The 13238-nt window shown below is 41.1% G+C and overlaps 1 protein-coding gene across 5 annotated transcripts in view; it reads left to right on the forward strand.

Annotated features, from left to right (window-relative positions):
* ARID1B (AT-rich interaction domain 1B) overlaps positions 1–13238 on the forward strand; it is a 441898-nt gene that overhangs the window by 306483 nt on the left and 122177 nt on the right. For all 5 annotated transcript variants that reach the window (XM_083348110.1, XM_083348111.1, XM_083348113.1 and 2 more), the window contains exon 6: positions 10057–10300. In XM_083348110.1, the coding sequence (XP_083204236.1) occupies positions 10057–10300 (244 nt within the window). The remainder of the gene's footprint in view (positions 1–10056; positions 10301–13238) is intronic.

Below are 13238 nucleotides of genomic sequence, written 5' to 3' on the forward strand. Positions count from 1 at the left end.
TATAGGTAGTCATAATATAATCCATTGGTGGACTTAATATTGGAATAAATCTGTTAACTGGAAAGTATTGCAGCAAAATTCTTTTTCCTCTTTTGCGAACAAAATTCTTATCATCATAATAAGAAAATAACGTATGTGTGTATGAAACAAATCTAAGTGGGGAGAAGCATTGATGTTATTGTTACCTATTTTTACTTCCAGGGGTATGACAACCCCAGCTTTTGAGATTAATGAAATGCCTGCTCCAGCAGGCCTTTGGAATCTGCGTGGGGACTTCCATTCCATACAATAACCCGACTTGCCAACCTTCCAAAAATAAGCAGTTAAAAAGATGAATGAGAACTTTGTTAGGAGGACAAGATGTTTTAGTCTGAATAAAATGCAGTAAAATTTCTTTGTTCATTACAAGGTGGTAGATCTGATTGTCATTCTAAAAGGACAAAGTTGGTGCCCTGCTGATTAAATTATTCTCTGGAGAAGTATCAGTTACAGAGCTTTTTTTCTTTTCTTTTAAGAAGATCTCTGTGTAATCTATTATGGAACTCTTATTTTATTAGCATCTGTTTCAGCAGTAACTTTAGAACTGGGTATGTTCAAATACGTTTGCGGCAAATAATTATATTATTGGTTTAGAAAATTGTACTAATAAAGATGAAGATGCGTATGCTTGTCCATGAATAAATTATGTACCCTCTTTTTCTGTGCTTCTTAAATTCAAATGGCACAGAGCCTTAAGCAAAATTGTTCTTCTTTTCAGTGTTGTGGGTCACATATGTGAGATATGAATAATTGAATTGAAGAAAGAGAGAGAGACAGACAGACAGACAGACATGGCAGGATTGCTAAGGTTAAAAAAGTATTTTAAAAGTGCTGATTGTTACATGTTTTTTTCTGTCATTTCCAGAATTCTGCACTCAACTACTTAGTACATTTTTACCCAGGATGAAATTTCCAACCCAGAAATATCTTTCTAGGATGATTATGGAAATCCTCCATGTAGGTCATGTGTGATGCAGGTGTGCCTAATAATTAACTTCTGCTTTTGTGATAGACAATCGTATTTTTAGTGATTTTTTTTTTGCCATATAACTGGATGGCTCCATATATCATATTAACAGGCATATACAATTCTCACAGAAATACCTTCTGTGTGAGGTAGCAAAACACAGTTGTATGACCACTGTATATTTGATTGGAGTAACTAGCATGTAAAATCATGGTAACCTGACAGATAATTTAGCAAAATGTATTTTTGTAAACACACAAATAAATGTAAAAATGTTTACGGCGTGTGTCTACTGTATTTAGAAATTCCATGAGACTGATGCTTAGATTTGCATATATAGAATTTCAGAATGGGTGGGGGGGGAAGCTAAATACTCTTCAAGATATCCTTGTAGTTTTATGCAGCATGACAAAGAAATACTCCTTAGTTTTGTTTTGTTAAAGAAATCAAGAAAGGTGAATTGAGGGCAAGATTCAGTAGGAGTAATGCAAAAAATACACACAAAGCATTTGAAAGCTCTACTTACGTATGCATCTTCTTCCTCCCCCTCATCCCCCCCATTTGTTTTTTTTTTTTTTTGTCTTTGAGGGGGAGGGATAAAATGTAATTCCTTAAAACAGAATTACATCATGTGGAGCCCTTTTGATTTTATGAATGAGCTTTGTCAGATTTGTAAGGAAATCCCTTGAAGGCACACACTTGAGGGGAATGCCTGAGATTTGTCACACACTTCACTTCCGAGGGGATTAGTAAAATGAAAAGTCGTAATTTGATCTGATTTGCAGGGAGGGGGGCAAGTAAACCCCTCTAGATACTTTCACCCTCCACTCCTCTTTCATTCACATAGTTCATGGAGTGAGCCAAAGATAAAGTGTTGCATTACAGCAGACTCTTGGGTATTTGCTTGATCCCTGAAGTGAAAATCATTTTATCCTTCACTATGACGTTTACGTAATAACATTTTGAAGCATTATTTGGCGTTACAAAACAGGTTACCTAAAGTTCAAAAAAACGTTATCAATGTCTTGGCTTTTGTCTGAAAAGGAACGGCTTGCCCAGAATGTTTCCCTTGTCGGTGCATGATTTCTTTTCTTTCATCTTTTCTTTTTTCTTTCTTTTTCTTTTCTTTTCTTTTCTTTTTTTTTTTGCATTCATTTTAAATAACTGAACCTATCTTATCTTGAAGGGGCTTGTTTTCATATTGCGTTGTATTCTGTGCCGCCACTGTTTGTTTCATCAGCTATGCTGCTGCATTTAATGGACATTTGACTTCATTCAAGGCTCCACTTTTTTATCTGAATGTCATATAGTTTGTTGTATAAAAATATCTCCCTAATGAATTTACTTCCATCTTGATTTTATGGATAGAAAATAAAACTTTTTTTAAAAAAAGGGACAAAACAGACATCTCTAGTTTACCAGAACTTGTACTTGTTATTTTTCTGATGAAAATGTTTCAGTCTCATTTTTTTTAACAGAATAGAAGTGACCCTGACATATTTTACTTTTCATAACACAGAATCTTAATGTATTGTGAAAAGAACTATTCTTGTTTTAAAGAAAGAAATGTGATTTAAGAAGTATATTCTTGTTAAACAAAACCTTAAATACACAAAAGATAATGTTTATATACAGTACATGTCATAAACGTGGCAAAGCATTTCTTTTATTTTCTGTTGAACTTCATTTCTACTAAGGCATAATAATAATGGAAGGGATCCAGAATTAATCATTGTTAGACCAGTTGGATGGAATCCATGGAACCGAAGTCAGTCATGATAAAACCACTCTGTGTAATTCTGTTTTCAAAGCAGCGAACTCCCTGGTCAACATTAGAATAGCGATTGGTGTGGTCATTCAGAGTTAAAGGAGGCAATTATTAAATAAAGTTTTACTTGACCTAGTGGATTTGGGAAATTAATAACCAGTCTCAAATGTGCCTTTTCTGACTTAGGTGATTAAAAATGTGACGGCTGAGCAAAATCAGAGACACATCAGGAAAATACTGCTTACCTGGACCTATGTGATTCTGTCTTTTAAGCAACATATTGCAACTGAGAACAATTTAGTTGTTTTAGTGAATTATCTGCAATAGAAACTAGATACAGTCATTAAATTAAATCTTGGACCTTAAATTTAGCTCTTGGGAGCACAGTTTTGGCATGGATTTGGTGCTGTCCATCAAACCATGTCAAGAACGTAGCAGTGAGAGATGTTATGTTATTTGGCTATTCCTTGACCCCTGTGTTATTTAACATCTATACGAACACAATGGAAAGTCATGCAGAGCACTAAAGTGAGTGTTACCAATATGCTGATGTCATCCTGGCTTCTGCTGAAGCACTTGATTCCCCTTAATAATTACATATATTTAATAATAGTTTAAGTGCACATGAAATTAAATTTAGAGAAGAGAAAGATGTAGGCTATATTATATCATGGTTAGCTGTACGGAGAAGGGGAGGGAAATGTAGAGGGTCAAAGGATGAAAAATATATACTTATATGATATAATGCTGTAACTGCATAGTCGCCTCAGTTATTGACATACAAGTACTAGCGGCAGCATTTAGGTGATATCACTGCATAGATGTCACTGTAGTGTCATATTGGTTTGGTGTGCATGCTGTCATGGTCAGTATATTGCGTATGGATTGCACTGTCCATTTGTGCAACTCTTTTAATTAGGTTTTTTATAATATGATTTATTCTATTAGCCATTGTTTTTACTGTGTTACTCAATGATTGGATGGCCTAGACCAGGGGTCGGCAACCTAAAAAAGGTAAAGAGCCACTGGGAACCGGTTCCATGACACATAAAAGAAAGTGGGAGCCGCAAGCGTGCGTCCATGCATGCGCATGCGCAAAAAAACATTTTGCGCATGTGCAAAACGGGTTTTTCTTGTGCATGCGAGGACGCACGCGGTTGCCATTTTTTTTTTATGTGTGATGGTTTGCTGATGACGGACATGGATGCAGGAGCCGGAGGGAAAGGAATGCAAAATTGCACGGAGGGGCGCAAGGGGTGGAAGATGCCGGGATGGGGAGAGGAAGAGGCAGGGTGAGTGGCTCCGAGGGACTCACGGTCAAGCCGGTGCCCAGCACGATCACGTCGTAGGCCTCGTCCATGGTGCCGGCTACACAGCCGCCTCCCCCTCAAGAATCCCGTTCAAGAATCTCTCCGCCGCGGGGAACCGCCCCAGCTAACTTTGCTTTTCCTATGTATGCCGTAGCAGACGCCAATGGGAGGCGTGGCGGGAGACGAGAAAGACGCGCACGTTACTTTTCCCAGATTGGTGCCTACGCTTAGAAGCAAGAAAAAGAAGTCCCGAAGCCACTTTCCCGGGGCTGCTCGTTTGGGTGGGGAAGGGGGGGGTTGTAAATCGCGGAGGCCCTGCCCCTCCTGCTGTCATGGCAACGGCGGTGGCACCACTGATCTGGAAGTAAATGGATCCGTAATTCTGAATAAAGGAGAAAATAATTCCCAACACCCCAGGTGTAGTTCCTCTCCCCATCCCCACTCTCAAGCCTCTGTCAGAAACATCTTAAAAAGATTTGCTGCTTGCAGCTACTCCCAAGATAACTCCGCCAAGGAAAAGAGATCCACGATACGGGGTGGGGAGAGGGGGAAGGGCAGTAGTTGCACCCACACTGGTTGCATGTTAATAGTGTCGGGGACTGCAGTTCACGGCGCTTCGGTTACTGGGGAATATTTTTGTCAGTTGCAAAGCTGCTTTCCACGCTCCAGCTGCGTTCCCGCTCGTCGCCAGCCATAAAATGGTTGATAGGGCTTTCGGTCGACTGAGCAATGTAGGACCGCAGCCTTTATGATCTCCTGCTTCCCCTTGATTGCGTTACGGGGTTGAGGGAGCCGACCTGTCAGCTTTGGACCGGCCTCACCGTCCCGAGGCCGCGTCGGGTTTGTTTTTTTTGCCCGCCTCGAACGACTCGCGTGTAATCGCGTCCTGATGATAAAGGATTCACGCAAGAGGGAGGGGAGAGAGCATCCCCCGATATACTCGGTGAGGCTGAGACCGCTTTAAAGCTGGGCATGAGGAACGTGTGTTTTTTAAAAGGCGAATCGTTTCAACTTTTTGGGACTTTTTTGGTTTTCTATCCTGTTTTAACGAGGTTCTGATTTGGCTCTGTTTGGTTTCTTTGGCGTGCCCGGGGGCAGGGGGGGTCGGTCGAAGAAGAGAGATTCAGGGATTTCGAAACGGCGAAGATGAGAATACAGCATGCTTTCTTTCGTCTGCCCTCTCACCGCTTAACAGCGGCGCCGCTGCCCGTTCGCGCGGAGGTCCGCGCGCACCTCTCCAAAGGTTTGGGGAGGTGCGCGCGCACCTCTTGGAAAGGGCAGCGGCGCCGCTCGTTGGGAAAGCTGCCACGGCCCGTTTGCAGAGCTGCCGCTTTCGGCAGCCTGCAAACGGGCCGCGGCAGCTTTCCCAACGAGCGGCACCGCTGCCTGTTCGCGCGGAGGTCCGCGCGCACCTCTCCAAAGGTTTGGGGAGGTGCGCGCGCACTTCCGCTCGTTCGGAGAGGTGCGCGCGCACCTCTTGGAAAGGGCAGCGGCGCCGCTCGTGGGGAAAGCTGCCACGGCCCGTTTGCAGAGCTGCCGCTTTCGGGAGCCTGCAAACGGGCCGCGGCAGCTTTCCCAACGAGCGGCACCGCTGCCTGTTCGCGCGGAGGTCCGCGCGCACCTCTCCAAAGGTTTGGGGAGGTGCGCGCGCACTTCCGCTCGTCCGGAGAGGTGCGCGCGCACCTCTTGGAAAGGGCAGCGGCGCCGCTCGTGGGGAAAGCTGCCACGGCCCGTTTGCAGAGCTGCCGCTTTCGGGAGCCTGCAAACGGGCCGCGGCAGCTTTCCCAACGAGCGGCACCGCTGCCTGTTCGCGCGGAGGTCCGCGCGCACCTCTCCAAAGGTTTGGGGAGGTGCGCGCGCACCTGCGCCCATTCAGAGAGGTGCGCGCGCACCTCTCCAAACGGGCAGTGCCACTCTCCATTTGGAGAGGTGCGCGCGCACCACTGCCCATTCGAAGAGGTGCGCGCGCACCGGGCGGCTGGGAGCCGCAGGGGACGGCTCAAAGAGCCGCATGCGGCTCCGGAGCCGCGGGTTGCCGACCCGTGGCCTAGACATTGGTATTTGTATGTAGATCTTTTAAAGATTTATATTTTATTATGTTTTATTAATCTAGCTGAAATGTTTTGCAAATCCTTGTATGATATGCCATATCTAAGTAAATTAGTGTTCCAACAGTAAGAAATTTGGTTTAATTTTGACTAACTTACAGCTCTGTGAGTGAAAAATGATAATTCACAGAAACAGTAATGAATGAACAAATGTGTTTTAGCTTTGAAGAAAAAATATTTCAACAGTGTCATTTAAAGGAAATGGGTTACTCAGTTGTTGTTGTTTTAGTAATTATTATTGTTTTCCAGTGATAGATGAGAATGTAGCTTGGGTAACTCAGTTGGGATCCATAATTACTGTTGTGCATAGTTGGTAAGGAAAGAGAGATTTGGTAAATGGAGCTGTGTATTATGCAGGGAAAGGTAAACCTCTAGACGCTGCAGCCCTGAGTGGACTAAAGTTGTCAGTTGCATAAAATGTGCCCTGATTAGCTCTTGCGCTGTCTGCTATGCATTTAAAACAGAAGAGAAGTTAGCTTTGTGTTGTACAAATTGCCCAGTTTAAAAGATTCCAAGAATAACAAAATAACAGAGTTGGAAGGGACCTTGGTGATTTTCTAGTCCAGTCTCCTGCTCAAGCAGGAGACTCTAGACCAGTGATGGCGAACCTTTTAGAGACTGAGTGCCCAAACTGCAACCCAAAACCCACTTATGTATCGTTGGGTGCCAGGTGGGCATGGCCCATGGGGTGGGTGTGGTCAGTTGGATGGGCGTGGCCCATTGGGTGGGCATGGCTGCTGTGGTAATGACAGACTGGGTGGAACTAAAAAGTTCAATCAATCAATTCCAACTTTGCCTTTTTTTTCCCACAAGAAGTTGAAACTGATTGATTGACTGACTGAACCTTTTTTTTAATTATTTGCACATGGTAGCGGAGGCCTAAAGTGAAACGGTTTTATAAAACCCGGCTGAAGGCCTAGGACTGGAGCGATGGCACGCGTGCCCACAGAGAGGGCTCTGCGTGCCACCTGTGGCATGCGTGCCATAGGTTTGCCACCACAGCTCTAGACTATTTCAGGTAAATATTTGTCCAATCTCGTCTTAAAAACCTCCAGTGATAGAACACCCACAGGGGGATTCTTACATGAGAGAAAAAGAAGTTTCATTGTTATCTTACCCATTGATATTATAACACAGTCTGTTCTCAGGCAAGGCACATCCATTGTGGAGCTCTTTTTAGGCGAACCCAGTATCCCATAAACTCAAGTCAGATTTTTTTACAGGTTATCCAGGTGTATATAACCCCAAACCATGCTTCTTGCTTATAATCTTTATTTACAAAAATGATCCAACATATGCAGATTTTGTGCTGGAGAAGTACATAACGGTATTTGATTTTATTCATCCAAGAATCGACCTTTTTCTCCACCCAGTAATGGGATTTATGTTGACTGTAAAGTGAAAAAAATAATAATTTAAAAACCCTCAAAGGGTGGACTAGATGGACTGCTAGATCTTTCTCTGCTGTCAGTTTTCCATGTTTCTATGTTTCTACATATATGATCTCTAACTGCTTTTCAACTGTTAATGTCAGTTAATTAATATTAATTGTCAATAGACAATTCTCTGTAGTATGTTAATCTACAAAAACGTCTCTGAAAGTTGTCACCAAAATTATTATTTTGAAATTAACAAAAGAGGAAAAATATTAAACAAGGGTCAGATACACACACAAACACAAATAATTCCTTGTTTGGAATTCTGACCTGTGCCTAATTGACGATTTTCATTATGTTATTTGTTTTTTTATATCTCCCATACAATGTCAGATATTGCTCCATTTTTATTTTTTGATTAAGCATTCTCCTTCCTATGTTACTGTATTGTTATTTCTTGATCAATTTTTTTTAAAAAATGATAAAGAGGCACTTTTTATACCTCCCCAACTCCCTTTTCCATTATACTTTGCATTATTCTGTGGCAACATAAGATTGCAATAGGAAAATAGTAGTAGTTCTGAATAATAAGTTATTGCAAGATACTAGAGATTTGTACTGCACTTCTTGCAGAATTGAGAATTTCTCTTCCCTCCCTTTCTCCAGAATCTTGTGGATTCTGGGAGGTAGGTGATACGGAGTTCATTCTTAGAAAGGTTTTCTTGCTGCTTTTTAGTTAGGCAGCATGTTTGCTGTTGGAACAACTTGGCACCACTGTAATACCTCCTCACGTACCCAGGAATTGATAGCATTTATTGTGGACAGCTCAATTAAAAAAAAACCCATTTCATCAGAATAATGATCAGATAAACTACTGTTAAGAAAAAAATCAAAAGAAACTGTTGAATTCTCTCATTACATAGCTAATTTGCTTTCTAGAAATACTGAGGGCAATATGTTCTTGGATTTAACAAATTCAGGAAGCAATTAATTAAGAGACTTGTAAAGAGCCAGAAGTATGATTGCTTTACAATGTATTCACATAAAGAAAAAGAATTGCTGTGGTTTTCTCTCAAGGACAACAGTGAAAGCAAAATTCTTTACGGAAAAGTGACTGCATTTCTATACAAAAAAAGAGAGATTTCTAACACATTCACTTCCTCAGACTTAAACATTTTTTGTCTACATCATCAAAGCAACTGCTTTGCAGAATCATCACTAGAAAATCACAATAGGTCTATAAGAGGATCGTGTGTGGGGTCTGAAATAATCAGAATTCTGGCACTCCATCTGATCGGAGTGTTTTTCTTATGCCACCTGTTGTTGAACTTAAGACCAACATCTAAGGCTGCTTAAGATTCTTACTAGCTTCTGCTGTAGCCTCATCATGTCCCCAGGTCTGTCCATTCATATCCTTTGTGTTAGCACTGCCTCATTGGCATTGTGGTTGCATATACCTGGTGCAATTATAATACTATCTGTAAGAGCCTAAACCAAATTTAATTGTATTATATTATTTGTAATAATTTTTTTTAAATCCCATTTATATCCCACCCTTCTCCGAAGACTCAGGGCGGCTTACAATCTAAGAAGCACAAATCAATGTGCTTAGCAATTTTGGTTGAGCAATCTCCTTTGGTAACCTAATTTGTGTTTGGGGAAAATAATTAAATAAAAACATAAGCATTGGAGCCCAAGAGGCACTAAGTGGTTGACTATTTCCTACAGTTGTGTATAAGCAGTGCATCAGAACAAACTTTGAATTAATGTGTTTCTGCCTCCAATAGGCATTAGGGCAGAACATCCCAAACATTTTCTAATTTTAGTGCCTCTAGAGATTCCCAGGGCATCATAAATGCATTTATATATAGAATTTAAAAAGAAAAAAAAGTCCAGGGAATAAAAATATTGTAGTTTTGCAGTATATTTTAAAAAAATTTTAAATGTGTGCTTAATAGAATTTATATATTTGTTTCTTTTTTTGTTTAAAATATTTATATACTTGCCCAGCTTATATCAAACTCTGTATTGCTCCCCAATATCAGTTACATGATATTCATCTAATAAAGGCATGAAATTAAATACTGAGAGCATAAATAATATGCATGAATGAAGTCCTGTACAATGTCAATATAATTTGGGAAAATACATAGACTAAAATATGAATGAGTTATGGAAGAGATCTCTCTCCTGGTCCAGTTTCAATAATTATATTTTAATAACCATATTAGAAGAATTAAAATCTGTATGTTGTCCCTTTAATTGCACTAATGTCTGGGAAAATTTTGATACACGTACAAGTTGTATGCTTTGTGCATTTTTATATAAGAAAGGGGGAATTCATTTCCATTTTGATTGCTTGTTGTTGGGTCATGACGTTAGTCCCAAATTGGAATTTGTTCAAGCACATTCCAGTATTCCGTGTACCTTTTTGTGGACGTTGGTGGCTACTACTGTTTCATTGATTTCCCCTGCTCTTTCTTCTCAGGATTTATCAGGCTCCATTGATGACCTGCCTACTGGAACTGAAGCAACATTGAGTTCAGCCGTTAGCGCATCAGGTTCTACTAGCAGTCAAGGGGAGCAGAGCAACCCAGCACAGTCACCTTTCTCCCCTCATGCTTCTCCGCATCTGTCCAGCATCCCTGGGGGCCCATCCCCTTCCCCTGTGGGCTCTCCAGCTGGAAGCAATCAGTCAAGGTCTGGTCCCATTTCTCCTGCAAGTATTCCAGGTAAATGGTGGGCTTTTAAATATATGCCTATATGCATTCAGCAATCTGTGGTGCTCTGTTTTGTTTCTTAGCAATATGTGTATGCTCTTCTCACTTCTCCATCCCAGGCGTATGTCACATTCTCAGTCATTTGTATTAAAGGATCCAGAGTAAAGGATAGAATGAAACACTTGTTCAGGAAGAAGACTTTGTTACACACAACCTCAATTCACTTCTCCCCTCCCCCCTTTTTTCCATTGGTCACTGACATTTGTTTTGCAAGTGTACAAAACTAAAAGTGCAATATTTTGCACAGTTACTGTAAGAAGGGCTAACCGTGATTGTCACTTTCCGCCTCTCTCCTGCTTTTTTTTTTCTGATCTCCTATTTGGTCTTGCCACAAGCTGTTCTGTTCCAGCCTACAACCATCCCAGTTTACTTCAAGGACAACCCCTTTTTTCTTTTTAAATCAATAGGCTGGAAAAACCAAGCCAAATTTATTTTCAGTTCCAAATAATAAAGTCCTAAAAGCAGCAGAATATTTTCCTTAACAAAAATAAATGATTCAAACCTCAGACAAGAGTCAAACAGGAAGATTAGCAAGAACAGACCAGGATTTTCTTTGGATTTTTACAAACAGTTGCCTTCAGCAACCAGCACTGCCCACACCTTCCCCTTTTATTAACAGCCCCAAGGTGTGGCTTCTCAATGCCTTGTTGTCCTTTTGCTGACTTGCTTCATAGACTTCCTCTGATCTGCTCTGCTCAACTGCCTTCTGCTTCTAGCGTCTCTAAACAGATTCAGCTGTGATTCTGATTCTGAACCCTCCTCCTCACGAACCTCATAACGAACACAACTGGATGGGCCAGGCTCTTCCTCTGACTGAAAGTCTTGCAATGCATCAGAGCCTCCCTCCTCCTCCTCCTCCTCCTCCTCCTCCTCACATCTCTCAGACTCAGCTGCTGGGAGCACAGACTGACACGGAATCACAACACAAGCTTCTCTGTATGACATAGATTGACTTCCCCAATCATTTTTTTTCCTCTGGTAACTCATTATAAAACAAGGAGCAGTTGTATTGTTGATACTGTGTCAGCAATGGAAAGATTTAGTAAGGGTGTGTTTTTTTCATGAAAGGTTGTTAAAATTAAGTTGTTCTGTTTCCATGGCTTACAGGTATAAAAGCATCCTTTATCTCAGCAGCCCCCAAATTTTTCGGCTTGGAAGTCCTGCTAACGGGAGGACGGGGGACCTGGGCAGTGCAAGCTGTGGGCCGACCCACATGCATGCAGCTCGACTTGTGCAAGCAGTGGGCTGGACGCGCCTAAGTGCCCGCCAGCCCACTGCTCGCCGAAGTCCTACTGTGTGCATTTGCTCCTGCCAGCCGCTCACGTGGCCTAATTCTGAACAGGCCACGGCCAGTAGTGGGCTGTGGCCTGGGGGTAGGGGACCCTTGCTTTATCTCATACCTTTGTCAACCAAGAAGAAATTGCCATCTACGTTGGTATTAAAAGAACATAAAAAGTCACCTTATAGAGAAGATGGGCAGCATAAACATTTAACAAATAAATAAATAAAATAAATAACCCTAACTAAATTTCTAAATGCTGCGTTTGCCCATATATGTTCTTTAACCTCTTTCCTTCTTCATTATATTATTATTTATTTTTTCATTGATCATGTTTGTGAGAATGAAATTGCACCATATTATATACATTATCATAATTTATTTAGTTATTTCCCCATTTAAAAAGCTGGGCACATAGAGCTCAGAATGGGATCCCTTACTATATGATTCTCTCACTATCAACTGTATCCTGTCTATTGTGGAAATAAAACAAATTCATATTATAAAATATAGAAATTATTTAAAGTAGTTTCAGAACTTTACACAACACAGATGTTACATAGTTCCTTGTTTATCACTCCATGTTTACCAGTCTGTTAATTTTTTATTTTTATTTTAATTCCATTTATATCCCACCCTTCTCCGAAGACTCAGGGCGGCTTACAAGCTTAGCAGTAGCCTTCATTCTATGTATATGCCTGCTTATTAGGGCTTTCACACACACACCCAAGCGCCATTATTACAAAGTCAGCTTAATTGCCCCCAACAATCTGGGTCCTCATTTTACCTACCTGGGAAGGATGGAAGGCTGAGTCAACCTTGAGCCTGGTGGGATGCGAACCTGCACTAATTGCAGGCAGCTGGTGTTACTTAAGGAGGCATTAGCCCACTGCTCCACCAAGGCTCTTGCTAATTAATATTAGCAAAAGGAAATGCTTTCTTTTAGAAGGTTGATCTTCCTCTCTCCCTCCCTCCCTCTCTCTCTCTCTCTCTCTTCAATAAAATGATAACTGAGGAGTGAAAGCTGACATGGCATTGCATTAAAATGCAATGCTGATGCCAGAGCATTTAGTGAGTGCTAGCTTGGCTTGCTTCCTGAGCCCAAAGTCTCAGTTTACTAACAAAGCAAAAATGTTAAAAATCAGGAAGCTGGGATCACAACGTTCTGTGGCCAGTTCTCAGTTTCTAATGGACTAGTATTATGTTTTTACCAGATGCTCCAAACGCTCAGAAATGTTCTTTCCAAAGTTTAATTATGACATGGACAAATTACCTAAAATAACCTCCGCTCTGTTTCATTTTTAATGTAAGGCAGCTCAGCAGTCTGCATTAAAGAATCTATTGAAGTTTTACCTGTCATTTATGTGTTCCTCTCTTTTCCTTAAAAAGAAAAAAGAAATTGTATGTGTTCTTTTTTATTTTATTTTGTTCTTACATAACAAAAACATGTGCACCTTGATAAAATTGCTCTTCTGAGTTTCCCACCAGGTTTTTCTGGAGTCTCCAGTCTTCCAGTAGCTTTTGAAAGGAAAATGCGTACTGTATACTGGCAGATTGTGTAAAAATGTCATGTACATAGTGTGGTTTTCTTCTCTGATATTGTATCCAGTA

Source organism: Vipera ursinii, assembly GCF_947247035.1.
Source record: "Vipera ursinii genome assembly, chromosome: 1".
NCBI lineage: Eukaryota > Metazoa > Chordata > Lepidosauria > Squamata > Viperidae > Vipera > Vipera ursinii.